This window comes from Lipotes vexillifer, unplaced genomic scaffold (genome assembly GCF_000442215.2).
Source record: "Lipotes vexillifer unplaced genomic scaffold, Lipotes_vexillifer_v1.1 scaffold1077, whole genome shotgun sequence".
NCBI classification, from domain to species: Eukaryota; Metazoa; Chordata; class Mammalia; order Artiodactyla; family Lipotidae; genus Lipotes; species Lipotes vexillifer.
Window position 1 is genome coordinate 773610 of NW_006784237.1, and position 22961 is coordinate 796570.

At 42.7% G+C, this 22961-nt stretch overlaps 1 protein-coding gene across 1 annotated transcript in view; it reads left to right on the forward strand.

Moving 5' to 3' along the window:
• Positions 1 to 291: 291 nt before the first annotated feature.
• Positions 292 to 22961, forward strand: part of BCKDHB (branched chain keto acid dehydrogenase E1 subunit beta) — a 239140-nt gene continuing 216470 nt past the window's right edge. Inside the window, exons 1-3 of the mRNA XM_007456624.1 lie at positions 292 to 527; positions 13268 to 13345; positions 14844 to 14912. Of these exons, the coding sequence (XP_007456686.1) occupies positions 332 to 527; positions 13268 to 13345; positions 14844 to 14912 (343 nt within the window). The 5' untranslated portion in view covers positions 292 to 331. The remainder of the gene's footprint in view (positions 528 to 13267; positions 13346 to 14843; positions 14913 to 22961) is intronic.

Below are 22961 nucleotides of genomic sequence, written 5' to 3' on the forward strand. Positions count from 1 at the left end.
GATGACGTTGGAAAACAACAAACCCAGGTAAAGCGTGGAACTTCGCAGAACCGCGTTGAGCTCCCGGGCCCTGGCAGCAGACACTGGGAGGACTCCGCCGCCAGAAACAATTCTCATTGGAGCGCACCTGCCCCTTTTCCGCATGCGCACAACGGGCAAATACTGCTGGCTCTTCTCGTCGCCTTCCCCACCCCCGAATTCCGAGCTCCGATTGGTTCGCTTCACGGGGCCGCCCCTTCGGTCCACCCAGTGTGGAAGCCGCCTCGGCGCTCCGCCCTCCCTGCCGGCAGCGGGCCGCGGCGCAGCCTGCAAACCCCGGCGGCGAGTGGGGATGGCGGCGACGGCGGCGACAGCGGGCAGGCTACTGCGGCTCCGCGCGGCCGGGGCCGAGGGACACTGGCGTCGGCTGCGTGGCGCGGGGCTGCCGCGGGGCTTCCTGCAGCCCACCTCGGCCGACGGGGATGCGGCCCAGAGGCGGCAGGTGGCTCACTTCACTTTCCAGCCTGACCCGGAGCCGCTGGAGTACGGTAAGCTAGGGGCTGCCCTGTCCGCTCCCGCGCAACCCAGACTCCCAGGCCCGCGGGAGGTCATAACGGGTGCCGCCCTGCCTGTTCTGGGCGGGGTCCGGCGGGCTGACCTCCTTGCGTCTCGGCATAATCCCTGCCTTGCCCTCCGGAGCCTTGTTCTACCTTAGGGTCTGACTGTGATTTCCTCCTTGCTCCATTTTTGTGACTGCTCAACCCTCGAGAGGCAGCCCCTCGGCACCCTCGAGATGGGTGACAAGGCACACCAGGTGTGCAAGGGCCTGGGGGTGGAGGGGTGGTGCCAGGGACAGCCTCCCTTTCTCCACTCTCTATCCTTGCTTTCCCAAGTGCCCCCCGACCTCCAGAGTTGTCCCAGCTTGCCCATTGCTGGGCCACAAACTACAGGCATCGGTATGTTAAAAAAAAAAAAAGCGCCCCTCCCCCCTTTTTTGCTTTAGTAGGTAAGATAAAACGGAGGGACTAAAGTAACTGAATTGATTTCCCCAAGGTCACAGAAAGCATCCAGCTTCCTATCTGAGCCTAGTACTAAGCCTGTGCTGGGCTAGGCTGCCACTTAGCCAAGGAGGGGTAAGCGATGTAGGTGATGATGTAGGTGATGGGCAGAGGAAGCCTTCAAGTGCTTCCAACGGCAGCAGACACGTAGCACCTCTCACGCTTCACGGTATGACAGTTGCAAGACATTTACGGTTTCTTCTGCGAGTTTTCTGTAATCTCCAAAAGATCCAGTGTCTATCATCAGAACATTGGAAACAATGAGAAAACAGCTACCTTTTCCTCGGCTAATAACTTCTCACATGCTAGAGCTGACACTTTGGGAAGTGTGCCAGTATTTGCTTGTGAGTAATAAAAATGAACATTTATTGAGCACTTACCACAGGCAGGCATGGGCTGAGAAGTTTACATTCATCCTCTCATTTGATGCTTAGGACAACCTTAAGAGGTAGGTAATGTTGTTATTCCCATTTTTCAGTTAAGTTAAATGAGGTCTTGAGATGGTTTGTCCTGGATTACACAGATAAGTTAGTGGTAGCATCAGCTTTGGAATCTGTTCAGATTCCAGAGCTTCCATTCTAAACAATGTGCTAAACTGCATCTGGAAACTATTTACTAAGAGGTGTTCCAGTTTTGTGAAATAGTTAGTAGACACCATAAAGGCGAATAGCAACTTTTTCTGTTCAACAAGATGGACCTCGAATTCTGGCTTCAAAGCAAAGAAACTTTAGCCCTATACTTGAGAAATAGAGCATAGGTCTTCTTAACCTCCTTCCATAATTATGAAATGACTAAAACTTGAGTAAAATGATAATAAAATGTTTGTTCTTATTATAACAATAATAAAAGCATATCACAGATATTTTGGATAATAGAAAAAAGCAAAAAAAGAAAGTAATCTCACCACCCACCACTGTAAGTATTGCTAATATTTTGGGGTGTATCCTTTAAGTATTTCCTTTCAGTTTAGTGGAATTAATGTATTCCACTAATAAAATGAGTGGAATAAAAGTTTCTCCTAATTGTAGTTTTAATACAGATACAACTTGCATTATTTAATCAGAAGCATTTTCCCATATTGTTATATAGTTTTTATAACCTTCTTTGGAAGAAGACATGTTCTGGGAATTCCCTGGGCCGTCCAGTGGTTAGGACTCCGTGTTTTCATTGCCGAGTGCCCAGGTTCTGGTTGGGAGACTAAGATCCCACAAGCCATGTAGCATGGCCAAAAAAAAAAAAGAAAAAAGAAAAAAACGACATGTTCCGTCGAGCAGAAACACTGTATAATTCAGTGGTTAAAATCTTGGCTCTAAAATCAGATTGGGCTAGGTTCCATCTTCACACTGTTACCTGTAACATTAAACTCATCACTTAGCCTCCATGAGCCTCAATTTCTTTATAAGGAGTTAATAATATATAATTTGGAAGGGTGTTATGAGGACTAAATAAGGATAACGTGCATAATGTACTTACCACAGTCTTTGACTACTAAGAAGCACTCGGTAAGTAAATGGAAACTTTTAATAATTACCTTTATGCTTTTGTTGTTACAGTTTTGCTGTGTTGTAAATAATGCAGATAGAAACATTTCAGGTATCTTTTACTGTATCTGAGATAGTTTCTTTAGGATAAAGTCCGAGGGATGAGATTTCTGATTCGAAGATATGAACACTTTAATGGTTTTTTAATGCATAGTTCAAATTACCAGTTCATACTTCTATTTGCGGTGTGAGAGTGTGAGTACTTGGTGTCGTGCTAAAATCACAGGTGTACTGTGATACTGTGATTTGTAGTAAGAAATACATAGTTGGTCTTTGTTCTGTTCCTGGCACAGAACTCTTGAAAATTCCCATGATGAGAGCAATAAAGGTGTCTTTAGTTATGTTACTGTTGACTTTTGGTAAGCCCCTAAGTCACCTAAGGATGGGGGCTGGTGACCCATGTGCTTAGAGGTTTGGAACTTTCAGTCCCACCCTTCTGACCTCTGGGGAGGGTAGGGGGACCTCCAGGTCAGTGGATTGCCAATGGCGAATGATTTAATCAATCATGCCTAGGGAAGTCTTCCTAAAACTTCAAAGGACAGGGTTCAGATGGCTTCGGAGAGGGAAATCCCTGGTGGTCCAATGGCTAGGACTCTTGCTTTCGCTGCCAAGAGCCTGGGTTTGATCCCTGGTTGGGGAACTAAGATCCCACAAGCCGCGCAGTGTGGCCAAAAACAATAAAAATTAAAAATTAATCCTCCCCCCCGCCCCCCGCCAAACAGACAGCTTCTGAGAGAGTGGCATTCTCAGAGAGCAGGGAAGCGCCTCACCTTCTCCCACACACCTTGCTCTATGCAGCTCTTCCATCTGGCTGCTCCTGAGTTATATATAGTTTATTATAGTTATAATAAACCAGTGATCTAGTAAGTAAAATGTTTCTGGGTTCTGTGCACTGCTCTAGCAAATTAATCAAACCCAAGGAGGAGCTGTGGGAACCTCCCATCTTAAGCTGGTCAGTCAGAAGCACAGGTGACAACCTCACTTGGTGTTGGCATCTGAATTGGGGGAGGGGCGGTCTTGTAGGGCTGAGCCCTTAATCTGTAGGAGTTGAGATGAATTATAGGACACCCAGCTGGTGTTGCAGACTTGCTTGGTGATGTGTTAAAAAGACACATGCACTTTGGAATTGGTGTCAGAATCGTATGTGCTCATGCGTGTGAGTGTGACTGCAGGGCGCACGCGCACACACACACACACACACACACTCGGGTATTTTGTGTATTTTAAAAATTGTACGCGGGGTTATTTCTTCTCTCAGTGCTAATACTGTCTGCCATTCTTGAGCAGCTGCTCTGTTCCAGGTGTTGTGGTAGACATCAGTCTGTAATTGTCACAGTAACCTTGTGAGCTGGAGAATATTATGCTCATTTTACAGATGAGAAAATTGAGGCGTAGAGATGCTGGTGGCCTGCCCGAGTCCCATTAGTAGCATAAGAATTTGAACTGAGATGTGTCTAACGCCAAAGTCTACCACACTACTGTTGTACTAACGTTTTGTGTGTTAAAGATACTAATGAAGATACTTATTCTCTCTCTGCCTTTCTGTGTTACTGTCTCTCTGCCTTTCATGTGTGCTACAGATAACTTTTATTTTGGTTATTTTGACACATGAAAGGGACTCCTTAAACAGAGTGGCGGTCATGGTCAACTCTGAGAAGGTGACATTTAAGCTGCACGGTGAGGATTGATAAAGGAATCACCTCTGCAAGGACCAGAGTGGAAGTTTGTTTTCCAGGAAGAAACAAGGACGAGCAAGGGTGAAGGCCCTGAGGTGGGGTGAGATGTGCTGTAGGAGTCGAGAAGGCCACTGTGGTTGGGGATGTCCTGTATAGGGGACAGTAGGCAGCTTTCAAAGATCAACGGCATAATGAATCTTTGTATTATGGGATGACGGCCTTCTTGCCAGTATTAGAATTTTTAGGGTTGGGAACAGTGTAAGCAAAGAGAGGTTAGAAAGCATGGAGTTTATATGAGGAACAGGAAGTAGTGAGTTTATTTGGGAGAGAACAAAAATGGGTGGGAAACAAGTTAGGACAAGTAAATGGAGGCCTCTAAACCTAGAATAAAGGTTGGGGAGGAGAAAAGATTGAGTATCTCTAACGTGCCTTTCACTGCGCCAGTGCATTATGTATAGTTTCAGATGTGGGCGGTGGAGGGCCATTGACTGTTTTTAGGCAAGAAAGTGACCTGAGATGTCCTTGTGTTATATTACTGGGCAAGTTTATAGAATGGCTTGGTGAAGGGAAGGTAAAGAGGCAGAGAGATTCGTCAGAGAGAGATTGTAAGTGTCCACATGAGAAGCTTGAACTTGGTGAGTGTCAGTGGAAATGGTTGCATGTTTGGGAGGATCTGGCACTGTTTTGCATGCAGGGGCTCAGTCAGGGGAAGGTGTATCGAAGGTGACTTGACATTTTCAACCTGGGAGGCTGAAAGGATGGTCAAGTGGTGGTTGCACTGATAGAAATGAGGGATGGCAGAGGAGAAGCACGTTTTCAGAGAGGGAGAGGGTGACTTAAATTTTGGATGTGTTGAGATGTCTTAGTCCTTTTGGGCTGCTGTAACAAAAATGCCAATAGGGCTTCCCTGGTGGCGCAGTGGTTAAGAATCTGCCTGCCAATGCAGGGGACACGGGTTCGAGCCCTGGTCTGGGAAGATCCCACATGCTGCGGAGCAACTAAGCCTGTGAGCCACAACTACTGAGCCTGCGTGTCTAGAGCCTGTGCTCCACAGCAATAGAAGCCACGACAATGAGAAGCCCACGCACCGCGATGAAGAGTAGCCCCTGCTCGGCGCAACTAGAGAAAGCCTGTGCACAGAAACGAAGATCCAACACAGCCAAAAATAAATAAATAAATAAATTTATTTAAAAAAAATGCCAATAGACTGGGTGGCTTATAAACAACAGAAATTTATTTCTTATAGTTCTGGAAGTCCAAGATCAAAGCACTGGCAGATGATTCAGTGTCCGGTGAGGGTCTGCTTCTTGGTTCTTAGCCATCTTCTCACTGTGTCCTCACATAGTGGAAGGGGTGAGAGAGCTTTCTGGGGTCTCTTTTGTAACTGCACTAATCCTATTCATGAGGGCTCCACCCTCATGACATACTCACCTCCCAAAGGCCCCACGTCCAAATACCATCACGTTGGGAATTAAGTTTCAACATCTGCATTTGGGGGGACACAAACATTCAGTCTCTAGCATTGGCAGTGTTGACGGAATAGAACACTATGAGTGAGGTAGGGTGGTCTGAGTTCTGATCTGGCGCCAAAACAACTACGTCACAGGTAGAAGCCCTTGGGGCCAGAGAATTCTCTCCAGGTCTCTTTTCCTCATCTTTTTTAGAATTGCCCTCAATGAATGTCCTTCTTTTCTCCTCTTACTCTGTGTTTCCTGTTCTGACTGACTTTATCATTGCTCATCCAAACCTCTCGTGGTACCCCACAGAATGAAGATAACGATGACAGCGGACACTTTGATCAGTGCTCACCGTGTGCCAGATGCTATTCTGGGTGCCTTGCATGTATCGATTCATTTAATCCTCAAGTAATAGTGCTGTGATAGAGAATTTGAGCCGCACTTTACAACTTAGCATTGTGACATTGGCCATGTGTATTAGTCTTCATAAGCTTTTTTTCCCTCATTTGTACTGCCTCAGAGGGTCGCTGGGGGCACTCAATAAGATAATCCATACAATTACTGGTGCCTGGCACTCATTGTGCTAGAAAGGTCTCCCTAATTAGGGGAGAGGGAAGGTAACCGGTGCAGAGTAGATGCTCCCTAAGTATTGGGACATTTGATAGTAGTTATCTCACTGAATTCTTACAATAGCCCTACCCATTAAATATTATTATCCCTGTTTTGTAGCGGAGGAAGCTGAATGTCGGTGGTTAAATAACTTTCTCAAAGTCACATAGGGAGTAAGTGGCATATCAGATGCCAGGCCAGGCCTGCCTATGGCAGTGTGTTCGCTCCCTTCATTACACTGTTGCTCCCCGAACTTCACATCCGGGCCTCTCCCTGACCCTGATTTCGGGCATTGTGTATATGTGTGGGTTTGTTTATTCATTTATTCTGTGCATTTAAATTTTCTCCCGGATGCCAAACTCTGTGATACGTGCTTAAAGATATGAGTCTGGGCTTGTCCTCATGGAATCTGAAGCCTCATGGAGGAGATGGACAAAAAATAGCAAGCAAATGCACACTTAAATCAACCCCCATTGTAATAAGCGGCCCGAAGGAAATGTTCAGGTGCTGGGAAGAGAAAAACAGATCTGGCAAGGGTCCTAAGAAGAGGTAACATTTAACGAAGCACTAAGGGGTCAGAAGGGAGCATCCAAGGAGGTGTGAAGAGGGTGCTGGGCAGAGGGATCAACAGTGAAGGTTCTGAGGGGGCAGGGAGCCCGTGTTGGTGGCACTGAGCTTTGGGGACAGTGGTGCGGAATGGGACTCATGGTGGGCAGGGATGAGATCGAGCGGGACCTGGTGGACGTGGTGAGAGGGGGGCTTTATTCCAGGAGCATTCGGAGGCCTCTGGAGGATTTTGAGCAGAGGAATAACGTGACTTGCTTTGTCTTTTAGGACTCATTATAGAGCTCTCTGATGAATGATGTGGAGGCGTGAAGAGTAGAAATGGGGAAGCGGTACTGTGGCCTGAATGTTTATACACACCCTAAATTCATGTGTCGAAGCCCAAATCCCCAGTGTGATGGTGTTTGTAGGTGGGGCCATTGGGAGGTGATTAGGTCATGAGGGCGGAGTCTTCATGAATAGGATTAGAGCCTTTATAAAAAGAGATGCAGAGAGATTATCTCTCTCTGTCCACCATGTGAGGATATAGCCAGAAGATGCAAACCAGGAAGAGGGTCCTCACTGGGAACTCACCTTGATCTTGAACTTCCCAACCTCCAGAATGGTGAGAAATCAATTTCTGTTGTTTAAACCATCCAAACTATGGTTTTATGGCATTTTGTTACAGCAGCCAGAGCTAAGACAGGCCACTAGGAGGTGGTTTCCTGAACAGGAGAATGTTGGTAAGTTCTGGAAATAGGACACAGTCGTGCTGCATTTTAAGCTTTACTTTGGAAGTCATATATTTGGAAGTAGGATTTAGGGGATTAGATACGAAAAATGGATAAAAGGAAGACATTCAAGGATACCTCCTTGGTTTCTGGCTTGGGCACCTGGGTGCCATCTAGTGTGGTTTTTAAAGTGGAAAGACTGGTTTTGGGAGTGGGCGTCAAGAGTTCAGTTCTGTGCTGGTTGAGTTAGAAAAGCCCAAGACACCCAAGTGGAGAACTGATGGCTGTTGGTTATAAAAGCCAAGAACACAGAGGAGAGGTCTGGATTGGAGAGACCCATTTGTGAGTAACCAGCATATAGATGGATTTAAAAATCATAGAGACTGAGTAGATTAGGGCCAGCAGAGGTAAGGGAAGCGCTGCAGGTTGTCATACCATGGGCATCATCCCTTGGCAGATGTTAGCATGAGCCCACCTCACCCCGAACTGTTAATTTCTTCCTTTTCGTGGATATGCAGTAACACGGGCACCTTCAAAAGGCATTTGCGTTTAGAGACCCTTCATTTACATTTCAATATAAAATGTTCTGTCCCTGTTACTTGGATTCTCCCCGAAACTTACTTTATGGGGTAGAGGTCGAGACACCCTTTAATAGGGGTTAGAATGGGGTAGAGGTATATACGTGGCTCCTAGCAAAAGATTCCCGGAGAGTAGGGTATCCGGAGGGGTGGAAGAGGTTTTGTTGGGGGAAAACAGGTAGCTTCTTAGGCATCCTCCCATTTTACAGTGTGGTTCATGCCAGATTATGCCATGGAAATCACACATTCGTCATGCTTCAGCAGGCGTGTACTGCTTGTCATGTATGTGTCAGGCACTGCACACAACGAGGAGGGGCTGTGATACACAGGCCTCCAACCAGGGACCAGGCAGCCCAGAGCAGAACCAGAGCTGGATGTGTTGGTGGAAGCTTCGTTTCCCGAAGTAGACCCTAATCCACGTCTTAGCTGTGTATTTATTTGTATTTGTTCGGGGTCTAAGTGTAGATACACTTACTGTCAACATGGGCTGCTGTTGACCTGGATTATTTCTGGACACTGCTCCTGGGGCACCCGTGTGACCCATTAAATCTCAGGTGCTCTAGCTCTGCTGATGGCCTCTCTCTCCCTTCAGTGCTACCCCATGCTGCATATGGCATAGTTACTCTGCTCCTCAGATTGGTACTGCAGTGCTACCTCTCCCCCACTCCCCTTGGCCTGGAATTTGTCTTTGAATTGTCACATTGGTAGATTTTTTCCTATCCCATTCCTTTGTTTTTAAGTGGTTGATGAACAATTTGCTTTGTCTGTTTTTTAATTTTTAAGAAACAGCCTCATAGGTTTATTTGTTCAGCTGTTCACTCAACAAATATTTATTGAGCACCTATTGCGTGTCAGATACTGTTGTAAGGGCGGAGCACATAGCTCTGACCAAAGGCAGTTAAGAACCCCTGCCCCCTTGTGTTCTATTGTGTCCCTTACATCCCAGCAACATGCCACTTTGTCTTTGCAGCAATGATGATGACCTGGTTTTTTAAATTTTGTATTTAAAATTAAAAAAAATTATTCTTTTCCATTATGGTTTATTACAGGATATTGAATATTGTTCCCTATGCTATACAGTAGGACCTTGTTGTTTATCTATTTTATATATAGTAGTTTGTATCTGCTGTCTACTCCTAACTTATCCCCCCCTCCACTTTGGTAACCATAAGTTTGTTTTCTTTGTGAGTCTATTTCTGTTTTGTAAATAAGTTCATTTGTAGCATATTTTAGATTCCACATATAACTGATAGCATGTGATATTTGTCTTTCTCTTTCTGACTGACTTCACTTAGTATGATAATCTCTAGGTCGATCCATGTTGCTGAAAATGGCATTATTTCATTCTTTTTTATGGCTGAGTACTATTCCATTTTATATATGTACCACATCTTCTTTATCCATTCCTCTGTTGATGGGCATTCAGGTTGCTTCCATGTCTTGGCTGTTGTAAATAGTGCTGCTATGAACATTGGGGTGCCTGTATCTTTTCAAATTAGAGTTTTCTCTGGATGTATGCCCAGGAGTGGGACTGTAGGATCACATGGTAGTTCTATTTTTAGTTTTTTTTTTTTTTTTTTTTTGCAGTACGCAGACCTCTCACTGTTGTGGCCTCTCCCGTTGCAGAGCACAGGCTCTGGACGCACAGGCTCAGCGGCCATGGCTCATGGGCCCAGCTGCTTCGCAGCATGTGGGATCCTCCTGTACCGGGGCACGAAGCTGTGTCCCCTGCATCGGCAGGCGGACTCTCAACCACTGCGCCACCAGGGAAGCCCTATTTTTAGTTTTTTAAGGAACCACCGTATTGTTCTCCATAGTGGCTGCACCAATTTACATTGCCACCAACAGTGTAGGAGGGTTCCCTTTTCTCCACACCCTCTCCAGCATTAATTATTTGTAGACTTTTTAATGATGGCCATTCTGACTGGTGTGAGGTGATACCGCATTGTAGTTTTGATTTGCATTTCTCTAATAATTAGCGAAGTTGAGATCTTTTCATGTGCCTACTGGCCAGATGGTGACCCGGTTTTTCACAGTGTTCTACTTAGGACAGTTTTGAGTAAGCAGCTCATTTCCAACCATAAAACCCCATTTTACCAATGGGTACCCTTTAGCTTGCATCCTTGGCTTGGGAAATTGCACGCTGTGTATGTTTATTTTGTTATAACTTTTTATCTTGGAAAAGAAGAGTCGTCAGTCTGGCTTTGAAATTTTGCAGCCAGTTATTGATACTGGTAATTGTGTGATTTGGCAACTGGGTTTAATAATTTTGTGGTGGTGTTCATAGACCTTTTTCTTTTTTCCTTTTTAAGGTCTTACCAGTGGCACAGTTTTGGTTAGACATGCTCCAGGTGTGCTTATCTTATCATGAGGGAACTTTAGGCATACTTTATCAATAGTTTTTGGTGTAACCCCCAGGAAAATAAGTAATTCTAAGGAAAATAAATATTTCAATGATGTTACCTCTGAATAACTTGTGATTTCTTCCAGACCCATCCATAAATCACACAGCAAATTAAAAAAGAATCAAAAGAAGATGTTGTTCTACTAAAAATTGTCACTTAAAGCTTTTTAAAGCATCTGGTAGAGTAGCAGTTAATCCAAAACCCCAAAATTCTGACTCTATTTGAAAAAAAACGTATTCAGGAGGGAAAGATTCTGTGTTCACATGGAAATATAACCTTTAGATACCCTTACTTGTAAATTATTTTCATACAAGATGAACAAATTCTTTGTGGTTATCAAGCAATACTTTTCAGATTCACTCTGTATGATTTTTATTATTAAAGTCTTTGCTTTCTCCTTACTGGAAACTTGCCAAGCAGCAGTGTGATGAGATGTCTTAGAGGCATTCAGTATTAATTCAAATGGTCAGCAGACTTGAAATAAATACCAGTTTTGATGTTTAGGCAGTTTCATCCTCCCTAGAGACTTAGCTATGAAAATCCTCATTAGATTTTCCTAGATAAAAGTCTTACTTTAGGAAATGTATGAAAGAGGTGAAGGAGTGGGAATGTCATGGTGGTTGGGAAAATAGTTTACCCTAAACGATTATCATCTGATGCTGGGCACCAGTCAACACTTCTAAGAGTTTTTATAGAATGGAGAAGGATTTAAAGAAAGTATCTATTAAATGGCTTAGTCTTTAAGAAAAATAAATTATGAAGTAATTATGGACATGGGGTGTGATGGTGATATGACAATGATTTCTTGAATAAATTCCCATTCTCTACACCAGAAATAAGAGTAGAACCAGGCTTTATTCTGGGCTCAGAGGGCAGCAGGGCAGACCTGATTGGGTATCGCCGAGACCTGTAGCCTGGGTATTAAACAGTGTGGAAGGGATCAGAGACAGGTGGGAGCCCAGAGCTGGACAGAGAATCAGAAGGCCGGGAAGATGGAAGGTTGCAGGTGTCCTAGGTCAGAGCCTGCTGTGGAGCCAGGGCACTCCAGGGATGGGCCTCCAGGAAAAGGATGGCTGATTAGTGTCTCTTGGCTGCAGGGTTGAAGTCATGGTTGTGACCCACCCTGGGAATTAGACCTTGGTTTTTGGGATGCACAGGCCACTGGGCTTCACAGAGGTTAGATGGGCCAGTAGTCAGGATAGGCAGCAGGTGTTGGAGGGATTTGATATCAGCATGGCTATGGGTTAAGGTGCATAGATCAGGCAGTAACATGAAGACGGGTCCTGTGTATCAGAGAAGGTTCAGGCAGAAGCCTTTTCTGCTCTGAGTAGTGCTTTTGTGGATGATCTGACCCTACAGTTCTGGGATGATTGTGGGCACTGGGCAGCACCGAGGCTTAAACCAAAGCCCTAAAATCACAATATTTCTGAATTCCAACATTTGGAACTTTATCACATAAAGCTTTATACCATTCAGAATAATGCCAAGGTCCAGATGCAGGACACATTCACAGACCAGACTCTGACAATTAATAGCTAATATTTATTCAGCGCTCACTGTCTCAGGTACTGTTCTAAGTGCTTTACATGTATTGTTCCATTTAATCCTCTCAGCAACCCATTTAGGGAGATAGAGATTGGCTCACAGAGATTCTGCTTGAGCAATAGGATAATAGGAAGGGCCAAGCTGGTGTGCTTAGGCATGGGGTTGTAGAATTCTCCATACACCAGCAGTTCTGGGCACTGAAGTTTTTTTAGCCTTCCTCACTGTTCTATGGCCCATGACCATTTGTTCTTATTGGCACATTTAACACATGACATTGGTCACGTGTATTTGTTATGGCTTATGTTCCTAAGATTCATCCAGGGCGTCTTCCCAGACCACTACCACTCTGGCTGCTTCCCTTTTCTGACTTTCCATAGCTTTTATTTATTGTCTACACACATTTGTTCAACTTTGTCATGTTCCTTCCTCCTTTTTTTTATACTCGTTTTTAAATTGTTTAATATGTTTAAATTTTGCCTCCTCAACAAGTGTCTTAAAGTTTGTATTGCTTTTGTATCCTCTACAGAGCCTGCATCATTGTAAATAATTCAGTAAATTTGCGTAATATATTCTGTACCTTCCTTTCTACCTTGACTTTAATTTTTTTAAATTTTATTTATTTTGTTAAATTAAATTAAATTAAATTAAATTGTTTTGGCTGCACTGGGTCTCGCTGCGTGTGGGCTTTCTCTAGTTACAGCGAGCGGTGTCTACTCTTCGTTGCAGTGCGTGGGCTTCTCATTGCGGCGACTTCTCTTGTTGGGCAGCATGGGCTTCAGTAATTGCAGCATGCGGGCTCAGTAGTTGCGGCACGTGGGTCCTAGAGCGTGTGGGCTTCAGTAGTTGTGGCACATGGTCTCAGTAGTTGTGGCACATGGTCTCAGTAGTTGTGGCTCGAGGGCTCTTAGAGTGCAGGCTCAGTAGCTGTGGCACACGGGCTTAGTTGCTCCGTGGCATGTGGGATCTTCCTGGACCAGGGCTTGAACCTGTGTCCCCTGCATTGGCAGGCGGATTCTTAACCACTGTGCCACTAGGGAAGTCCCATCTACCTTGACTTTAATTAAATTTTAATCAACAGTTAAGAAACTGGTTATTTTTTATAGATTTTACAATGCATGACATTTTTTTTTTTTTAATTTTCACAGGGCAAACTCAGAAAATGAATCTCTTCCAGGCAGTAACAAGTGCCTTAGATAACTCACTGGCCAAAGATCCTACTGCAGGTAAACTTCCTTTGTGCTTGACTGTGGTAGTTGTGTTAATTCAGAATTGTAGATTTGCTAGAAATATTTGTCTGGAGCTCAATGGGTAACATTATATCTACTTGAAATTTTTAAAAGTCCTGAACAAATGCTTAAGGCTAAATAATCAAATTATGATATCAAACGCATTTTTTAATCCTCTTATTATGAATTAGTTCGCACGTATATCTGGCATCATTAAGTTAACTTTCTCCCATAGTATGTGTGGTCCTTATATTACATTAATACCTTCTGGGTTTTTGGAATATGTACTGCTGTTTCTCTAGCATGTAGGAAAAAAATGGAAAATACCACTTCGTTCAGCTATCTATTTATAAAATGAAGGTTTGATTCTGTGCTTTCCTTTGGGATACGTTGTCATTCAACTTGTAAGATTTTTTGGGAAATAGCTAATATTTGTAATTAACTTTATAAGTAACTTTATCTTATTAAATTAAATTATTAATGTAAAGCCAGTTGTCCCACTGTGTATTTTCTAAATTTGACTGACTTGACTTCCTATGTATATTTAGTGTACCTTGGGTTTCCACCTGGGAATCTCTGGTTTTAAGGTCAAGTGAAAAACAGGTTAATTTTTAGGAGGAAGTGAGAGCTGGACTAGTAGATGGTTAGACCTTCCTTTGTTTTGAACGAGAACGACTGATATAGCCCCATAGAGAAGGGTGAGTTATTTTCTTGAGGTCCACGAAGCCGATGAGGTGCCTTAATGGGACTAGAATTCAGCTTTGTGAACACCCGTTGTTTGGTTCTCTTTGCCTTACTACGAGGCGCCCCTCAGTTTTCACCTATACTATTCTTTGCCTCGTTCCTTACATCCGTCATACTTGCCTCCTTTCTCTTTCACGCAATCTGCCGCTTTCCTATTTGTGACTGTTCTCTCAGCTTGAAATGCTGTTTCTTCAGCTCTTCGATTGCTGACTCTCATTGTATGTCATGTATTTAAAACAACAACAACAACAACAACAACAAAAACAAAAACGCTGCTCAGGGACTCAGGAGCCTGGCGTGTGAGTCACAGGTCTGCCTCTTGCTTTCTGACTTGTTAAGTGACTTTACTACTTTTCTGGCCTCATTTCCTTCATGGGTAAAACAAGATGAGATTCCAGATCCGTGTTTCTTTCTCAACTGGGGATTTTAATCCCCCCTCCTCCCCTCACAGTTAATAATGTCTGGAGACAGACTTCAGGCTGTTACAGCTCTGTGTGGGATCACTGTCATCCACTGGATAGAGACCGGGGGTGCTGCTCTGTGTCTGCAATGCACAGGACAGGCCACTACAACAAAAGAATTATCCAGTCCAAAGTGTCCCTAATGTCGAAATTGGGAAACCTTGATTTAGATCTGTGGTCCATTCCTGTTTTCTAATTGAAAATGTAAACATTTAAATTACTTATTTCTCATTGTTAGTATCACTTAGGGATTATTAAATACAATGTATTTTTTAAACATTGTTTTTCAGTAATATTTGGTGAAGATGTTGCCTTTGGTGGAGTCTTTAGATGTACTGTTGGCTTGCGAGACAAGTATGGTAAGTTAGTATCTTTATATATGAACAGTATTCCTGTAGAACTTTTACTTAAAGATCTTGAAAATACAAAGTTTGCCTGTTAAAATGTTTGCCGTATCCTTATTGTACGGATGGGTTCCTTTCGTTTCCACGGCCACCCACACACTCCTTTGGCTTAGATTTCTCCAAGCCTGTTCTAACTGTAGCTTCCCTCTGATCTAGTTCATATTATACATATTATAGATTCCAAAATAGTCTTCATTAAATACGCTGTTTGTCATGTCCTAAATGCTCTGGGAATCTTTGACCTCTTGCTGCCGTCTACCTTAGCCGATTTCTTTTGTTTTTTTAAAATTAACTAATTAATTAAATTTAGTTGGCTGCATCAGGGCACATGGGATCTTTCATTGCAGCATGCGGGGTTCTCTCTAGTTGTGGCGTGGGCTCAGTAGTTGCGGCCCATGGGCTTAGTTGCCCCGGAAAGCCCCAACCCCAAGAACATGGATTACTCTTTTTTTGCTGTTTTTTGTTTTGGCCACGCTGTGGGGCATGGAGGACCTTAGTTCCTCGACCAGGGATTGAACCCACGCCCTCTGCAGTGGGAGCACAGAGTCTTAACCACTGGACCGCCAGGGAAGTCCCCTACCTTAGCCCATTTCAGTCCCAGTGCCTCTAGTTCAAGGTTCTGCCCTATTGGTCTCTGTTAATAGAGTTCATCTTTTATTATCTGCAATAGGATTCTCCAGAGAACTCGAACCATTAGGATATATCTATGTGTGTATAGATATGTGTGTGTATATGTATTATATATCTGTATCTGTATCTATATTTATACTTATATCTATATTTATACCTATACTTATATCTATATTGAGAGAGAGAAAGTGAGAGAGAAAATGAGAAAGAGAGATTTATATTTTAAGGAACTGGCTTACACCATTGTGGGGCTTGCAAATCCGAAATCTGTAGGGCAAGCCAGCAGACTGGAAAACCAGGCAGGCTTCAGGACAAATGTTTTCTTGTTTGGGAAACCTTAGTCTTTTCTTCTAAGGCCTTCAAGTGATTGGATGAAGCCCATGCACATTAAGAAGGATGATCTGCTTTACTTAAAGTCTACTGATGTAAATGTTAATCACATTTAAAAATACCATCACAGCGATATCTTAGACTGGGATCTGACAGCTGGGCACCATCACCTTGCCAAGTGGACACCTGTCATTAACCATCACATTATCCTTCCACATGTTTCATCCCCACAAATCTGTGCCTTTTGCCTGGCATGTGATCCATTTCCGCCTATTGCTTTCACTCATTTCATTTGCCTCAGACTTAAAACCATCATAGAATGCATATTCCTCTGTAAGGAATGTGTTTCAACCTCTTACGGGTGACTCTGAGGTGCTTTGACCGTTCTTTTTTTCCCTCAGCTTTATCTAATGTGGAAATCAAAGCAGTTAAGTTTGGGGCGGAGTTGACCTCTGCCTACTGTCTTTGCCGCTGCCCTGTAAATCTCCTGTGTGCAGTAAGGAGTGAGGGGCCTTAAGATTTTTTTTTCTAATTGTTGTTCCTTCTTGTTGCACTCTTCTCGGAGGTTATACTTGCATCCGGGAAACCATAGTGGAATCCAGGAAATCAAGTGTCCCGTCCCACTTAGCAGGAGCCCTCAGGTTGTTCTCTTCCCTTCCTCTATAGCAGTTTCACTGTTCTGGGTCCTGTCCCTCTGCTTTCTCCTAGCTGTGTCTATTTTAACAGCTCTTTAGAGTTTGAGATACTTGGACCACTCTCAGCTATCTCAAACCATCTCAGTTCTCTCCAGCTAATTCTGACTCCTAGAGATTTTAGATTGTGAAAAAGAAATTAAAAACCTTTATACATTCGATTTCAAAATGCATATGCATCATAGAAAATTTGGAAGATGTAGAAAAGCATAAAGAAGAAAATAAAAATTGCCCAAACTGCCAGAGATAACCTAGAGAAAACCACTGTACGTATCTTGGTATTGTATACACTTCTAGACCGTATTTGAATATATTTGAATATATTTATATATAAACTAGTATTTAAAACATAGAACTATGCTTTTTTTTTCCTTAGGATTTTCATCTGGGTTTACATTGCCCATCTGTTCTTGCATGCTGTCTACTTTATCCATTTAGAGACCTTAGCATATTAATCATTTAAATTCCCAGTCTGATAATTCCAGCATCCCTGCCACGTCTGGTAATGATGCTTGTGCTGTCTCTTCAAATGCGTCTTTTGCCTTTTGGTGTGCCTTGTAAGTTTTTTCTTGATAGCCAGACGTGATGCACTGGGTAAAAGGAACTGCTGTAAATAGGCCTTCAGGGATGTGGTGGTGAGGTGTGGGGAGAGGGGAAGTGTTCTATAATCCTATGATGAGGTTTGTCTTTAGTGAGCCTGTGCCTCTGGACTGTGAACTTCACGAACATTTCTCAGTTTTTTCTCCCTGCCTCAGGTAGGACAGGGTGGCTAGAGTGAGCTGGAGTTGGGTGTTTCCCTTCCCCCAGGTCAGTTAGGTTCTGATGATACCCAGTAGGTTGGGCTCTGGTTAACTAGTTTTATATGACTTTTACTTAAGGAGGGAGTGCTCTGGCGTATTTCAGGATGGTTGCTCGTTCACTTCCCTTGCTGGAAGCACGAGGGGATTTTCTTCGACATTTACTGTGGAAACCTGATTGAGCTCCTGGAGGTAAGCCTCACAAAATTGTGGGGAGCCCCTGCGACTTGGTCCCTGGAGGTTTTAACTCTCAGGCTTGTCCACACAGAACCTCCAGCAATTCATCAGTTACAGCCCAGGTTTCCTGCCCCAGCTCTGGAAAGTTGAGATTCCCTGTATTCACCCATCTGTCTCTCCAGTCTTGGGGGCAGTGGTTTGCCCTATGTTCTCACCTCTCTAAGGATCCAAGAAGAGTTGTCGATTTTAGTTTATTGAGCTTTTTACTTGTTAGGATGGGGTGGCGACGGCCAAGCTCCTTACATGTGGGACTGGAAACCAAAAGTTGGATTACACTTTTTAAAAATTAATTAATTAATTAATTAATTTTGTCTGCGTTGGGTCTTCATTGCCGCGCACAGGCTTTCTCTAGTTGCGGCGAGCGGGGGCTACTTTTCGTTGCGCGGGCTTCTCATTGTGGTGGCTTCTCTTGTTGTGGAACGTGGACTCTAGGTGCACGGGCCTCCGTAGTTGTGGCATGCGGGCTCAGTAGTTGTGGCACGCTGGCTCTAGAGCACAAGCTCAGTAGTTGTGGCACACGGGCTTATTTGCTGCACAGCATGTGGGATCTTCCCGCAGCAGGGCTTGAACCCGTGTCCCCTGCATTGGCAGGCGCAATCTTAACCACTGCGCCACCAGGGAAGTCCCAGATTACATTTTTGTAACTAGTCTTATCTGTGTCTACGCTGAGCAGTTTCTAGCCCTCACTGTTTTGCCCTGCCTGAGCCAGCGTGGTGGCATGCCACGTGCTTTACAAAGCTGGCAGGTCTCCTGTTGGCTTCTGCCCAGGTTCTCATCCAGGACATTTCATTCCTGTCACCTGTGCTTACACACTAGCGACTTCCGAGTTTCTATCTCTGGTCTAGACCTCTGGCCTGAGCTTCATCTCTGTGGATTCAGTCCTCCACCCCTCCACAATCTTCTCCTCGGTGTTCAAGTACTTTCAGACTCAGCGTTTCCAAACTTTTCAAACTCAGCTGAATTTATTATATCCTCCAGCAAATCCATGCCTCCTACTACATTTCCTATCACCATTCACTTCTCTGTTTCTCATTCTCCATGTCCAGTCAGGTCCTACGATTTTATCTTCAGAGTTTGTCTTTTTTTCTTTTTCAATTGAGAATGTTACTTTTACATTTTTTAAAAAAATGAATTTATTTATTTATTATTTGGCTGTGTTGGGTCTTCGTTGCTATGTGTGGGCTTTCTCTAGTTGCGGCCAGCGGGGGCTACTCTTTGTTGCGGTGCGTGGGCTTCTCATTGTGGTGGTTTCTCTTTGTTGCAGAGCATGGGCTCTAGAGTGCAGGCGCAGTAGTTGTGGCGCATGGGCTTAGTTGCTCTGAGGCATGTGGGGTCTTCCCGGACCAGGGCTCGAACCCGTGTCCCCTGCATTGGCAGGTGGATTCTTAACCACTGCACTACTAGCAAAGTTCCTAGAATGTTACTTTTAAAAATTTATTTTTATTTATTTTTTACTTTATTATTTTTTTATTGAAGTATAGTTGACTTACAGTGTTGTGTTAGTTTCAGGTGTACAGCAAACTGATTCAGTTACACACACACACACACACACACACACACACACACACACACACATATTCTTTTTCAGATTCTTTTCCCTTACAAGTTATTGCAAAATATTGAGTATAGCTTCCTGTGTAGAGTTTGTCTTTAATATGGCCTCTCCTTTCCGTTCTCACTGCCCTGGAGTTTCGTTTCAGATCCCTAATCATCCCTGCTCAGACAGTTTCACTGCTTTTCTTAGTAATCGCCCTCCCTTCAGTCACTGCCTGTTGCCAGTGTGATCATGCTGAAATGGACATTTCTTGGCAGAATATGCAAAAGACTTTGAGATCTGCTCCCTCCCTACATACCTGGCCTCATTCACTTTATTCATTAATATTGAATTATGGGACGTTTTCCCTAAGCCCTTGTGTTTTTCATCTCTCTTCCTTTGCACATGCTATTTGGATCTCTCTTCCCCATCTGATTCCCTGGGAAACTCCTGTTTCACCTTCAGTCACTACTTTATCACTGTCCAGATTTTACATTCTTTTACATATTGCAAATTATGTTGTAATTGTCTTCCCACAAGATCTCTGTACCAGACAACTTCTCAAAGGAAATAGACATTTAAATCGTGGGTTCATCCCTAGCTCCTAATATAGCATCATGCAGTACTTATTAAGTGAATGTTGTTGAGTGTATTTACCCCTCACTCTGTCACCGAGACAGTGGCTGCTGCCTCTGAAAGGGGGTTTCCTTATCTCCCTTTAGTGATTTTTAGTTGGTCTGATTTTCTTTAAAAAGAGCTTAAGACAGGGAGAAACTAGCTCTCACTAGAAAAAGTCCACTGCTCATAGAAGGTGCTGGAAGATTTATGTCTGCATGACAAAGGGTTGGGCTAATTAACAGCTAATTAATTCTTAGCTTTATTGTCAGCAGCTGTTGGGAATTTTTACACTAGCTTTAGGACTATGAATTCAAATTTTGAATAATTCCAGGTTGATCAATACAAACAATGAAATCACCACCACTTTCTCTAAGAGGAAATGAGCTTCCATTTTCAGGAGTGAAGAACAAAGGAAATGGTGAAGAGAAATCTATCCAAACAGAACTTTTTGTATATTTAAGAAATAGTTCATCTTTTAAAAATAATGCTCTGCACTTTTGAGTATAGGCAGGGAATTTTAAGCTATACACAAGCATAGTGTATGCTTGTCTCTACCATGCTTGTCATGGTAGTCTCTTTTTGAAGTTAAAATAATTTGTATTTACTTAACTTAAAAAACTTTTGGAGTATAGCTGATTTACAATATTGTGTTAGTTTCAGATGTACAGCAGAGTGGTTCCGTTGTACATATTTATATGTACAAATCTATATTTTAAAAGTTCTTTTTCATTATAGTTTATTACAGGATATCCAGTATAGTTCCCTGTGCTATACAGTAAATCCTTGTTGTTTAAAGACTTTGTATTGAAAAGAATGAAAAAAATTATGCTGATATAGTTGAATACATTGCATTGAATGACATAGCAAGCAAACCTCTTGTGAGGGACTGATTCACTTTCTGGGGAGAGCTGGATGTTGAGAAGGGCTCAGCCAGTAGGTGGCAGCCTACACTTTGAAATGAGACTGTCTCAGTTGGCCTTGTATCAGTACTCTGGAACTGCAGAGAAGGGTTTTAAATTCCACCAGGAGGGAGAATTTGAAGGATTGCAGGTTACTGACATAATATTGTGACGCTGAATAGTACTTAATATTAAAAAGAAGGAACTGACTCACTAGGGACAATGCTATTAAAAAAAAAATGGAAGGGAGGTAGAGCCCTTTTGTACCCCAGGTTGATACAGATGAGTGTGAGTTTAGGGTCACCGAACTGCATTTCTCCTTCCTTGTCCTTTGACAGAACAAAATAAAGAGAGTGCTCGGAAATTGAAAGTTGAAGAGCGTGACCACATAAACACATGGCATTTTTAACCTTTTTAGGGGAGGGGATCCCTTGGTCAGGAGCAATGGTGGGGACTGGAGGTAGTTCTAGGGAAGCAGGGGATGGGGGAGGGCCATTAACGGCAGTTGATTTTGAGGGTAGGGTGTGATTTTATGTTGAATTCCACACATCCTTTCATTTATGTAAGTCACTGAGACGGAGTCTGCACGTCATGTACAAAATCTGCCCTCATCATTGTCATTCTCTGTATGAGGCAGTGTTTGTGTATGTTTTATTCACATAAGACTTTGGTGTGTCAGGTTCAGGGCACGTTTTTATTGAACACTATCCTGTACTGCAGTGAATGTGGCTGGGCTGTGGTCCCCAAGGCTGTATTTTGTTCCACTTATTGGAGGAAACTCAGGTGAGAAAAGGAAGAGCAGAGGCTTTGCTGAATTAATCTACAGGCCTAAACGTCTGCCTTTTCATGGGATTTGATGTTTTTCCATTACTCTCTTCATTCCTGTCCACCACAACTGTGGCCTGTCGTAGCAGCTTGGGAAAACGAATATAACCACTTACTTGTTTTCTTATGTAAACATCAGAGAAATTGTAAAACCAGATACTTTAAGACACTGAATTCAGGAAGGAAAACGAGGACAAGCATGTGGAGAAGGCAAGTTTTTGTCTGTAATGTGCCAGTATTTGGGAGTTGACTTTGGGCCCCAGTATCCTCATCAGTAAAGTGAAAGTACACGTTTAGGTATTCTTTGTGCTTTTATCTTTTTAAAAAAGAGGAACACATTTGCTTTATGCTTTAATTTCCTTTACATTTAGAGGTTTTATGAATATAACAATTGTTATGTCATCTTAGAACCATGGGCTACATTAGGCACTTAGTTTTCTCTCTTTCTTTTTTCAATTTTATTGGAGTATAGTTGATTTACAATGTTGTATTAGTTTCAGGTGTACAGTGATTCAGTTGTACATATATTCATTGTTTTTCAGATTCTTTTCCCATGTAGGTTATTACAGAATATTGAGTAGAGTTCCCTGTGCTCTACAGTAGGTCCTTATTGGCTATCTATTTTAATATATAGTAGTGTGTTTCTTAATTTTCTCTTAAGAAATCCCTTTTCCAGTATGATAAATTTTAAATGTGGAGGCTGAAGGCAAAATCTTTTGACAAGTCTTATACTTTCACCAGAATTAGGAAATGAACATCTTCAACAGAAAAAGTGACCTTGCATTGTATGTTCCTCCAAGAAAGAAAGGGTTACTTGAGTAATAATCATACTCCTGTATTTTGTGTCAGGTTCCACTGAATAATAGTAACCTGTGAGATGGGGTTTGGCCTCTGGGCAGTTGAAACTAATTTTAGTGAAAAAACAAAAAAAACAAAAAAAACTTGGTAAACTAATGATAGTTCTTCAGGAATAGGTTTATTTCCCCTATGGAAGTATATACATTTATGACTTCAGGGCAAATTGAATACCAGCTATAGATTGTAAGATACTTAACTCTTCCATGAATTTGGAGTAAAAACAGGAAGTCATAAGATGGTGTAAACTTTTTTTCTAATATGCTTAAAAAATATTTTAAAAGGCTTGAGAGTAGCTGTGTTTTTCTTGCTTCTTAAAAGTCAATCCCTTTAAATCGCTCCTGTTATTATAAGGCCCCTTTGTTTACTGAAAGTACACATGTGGGAAAACTAGTTAAAGAACATGTTAAAATGCCTTTCTTTTCATCCAGTTGAAGGAGTTACCCTCAAAAATGGGATGGAGATATTATTGGCATATACTTTATATTAGTTTCCCTTATATGTTGCTTTAATGTCCTTTTGTGAATTTTCACTGCAAAAAAAAAAAAAACGGTTTTAGAATCTGCTAAAATTAGAATTGGTACAGA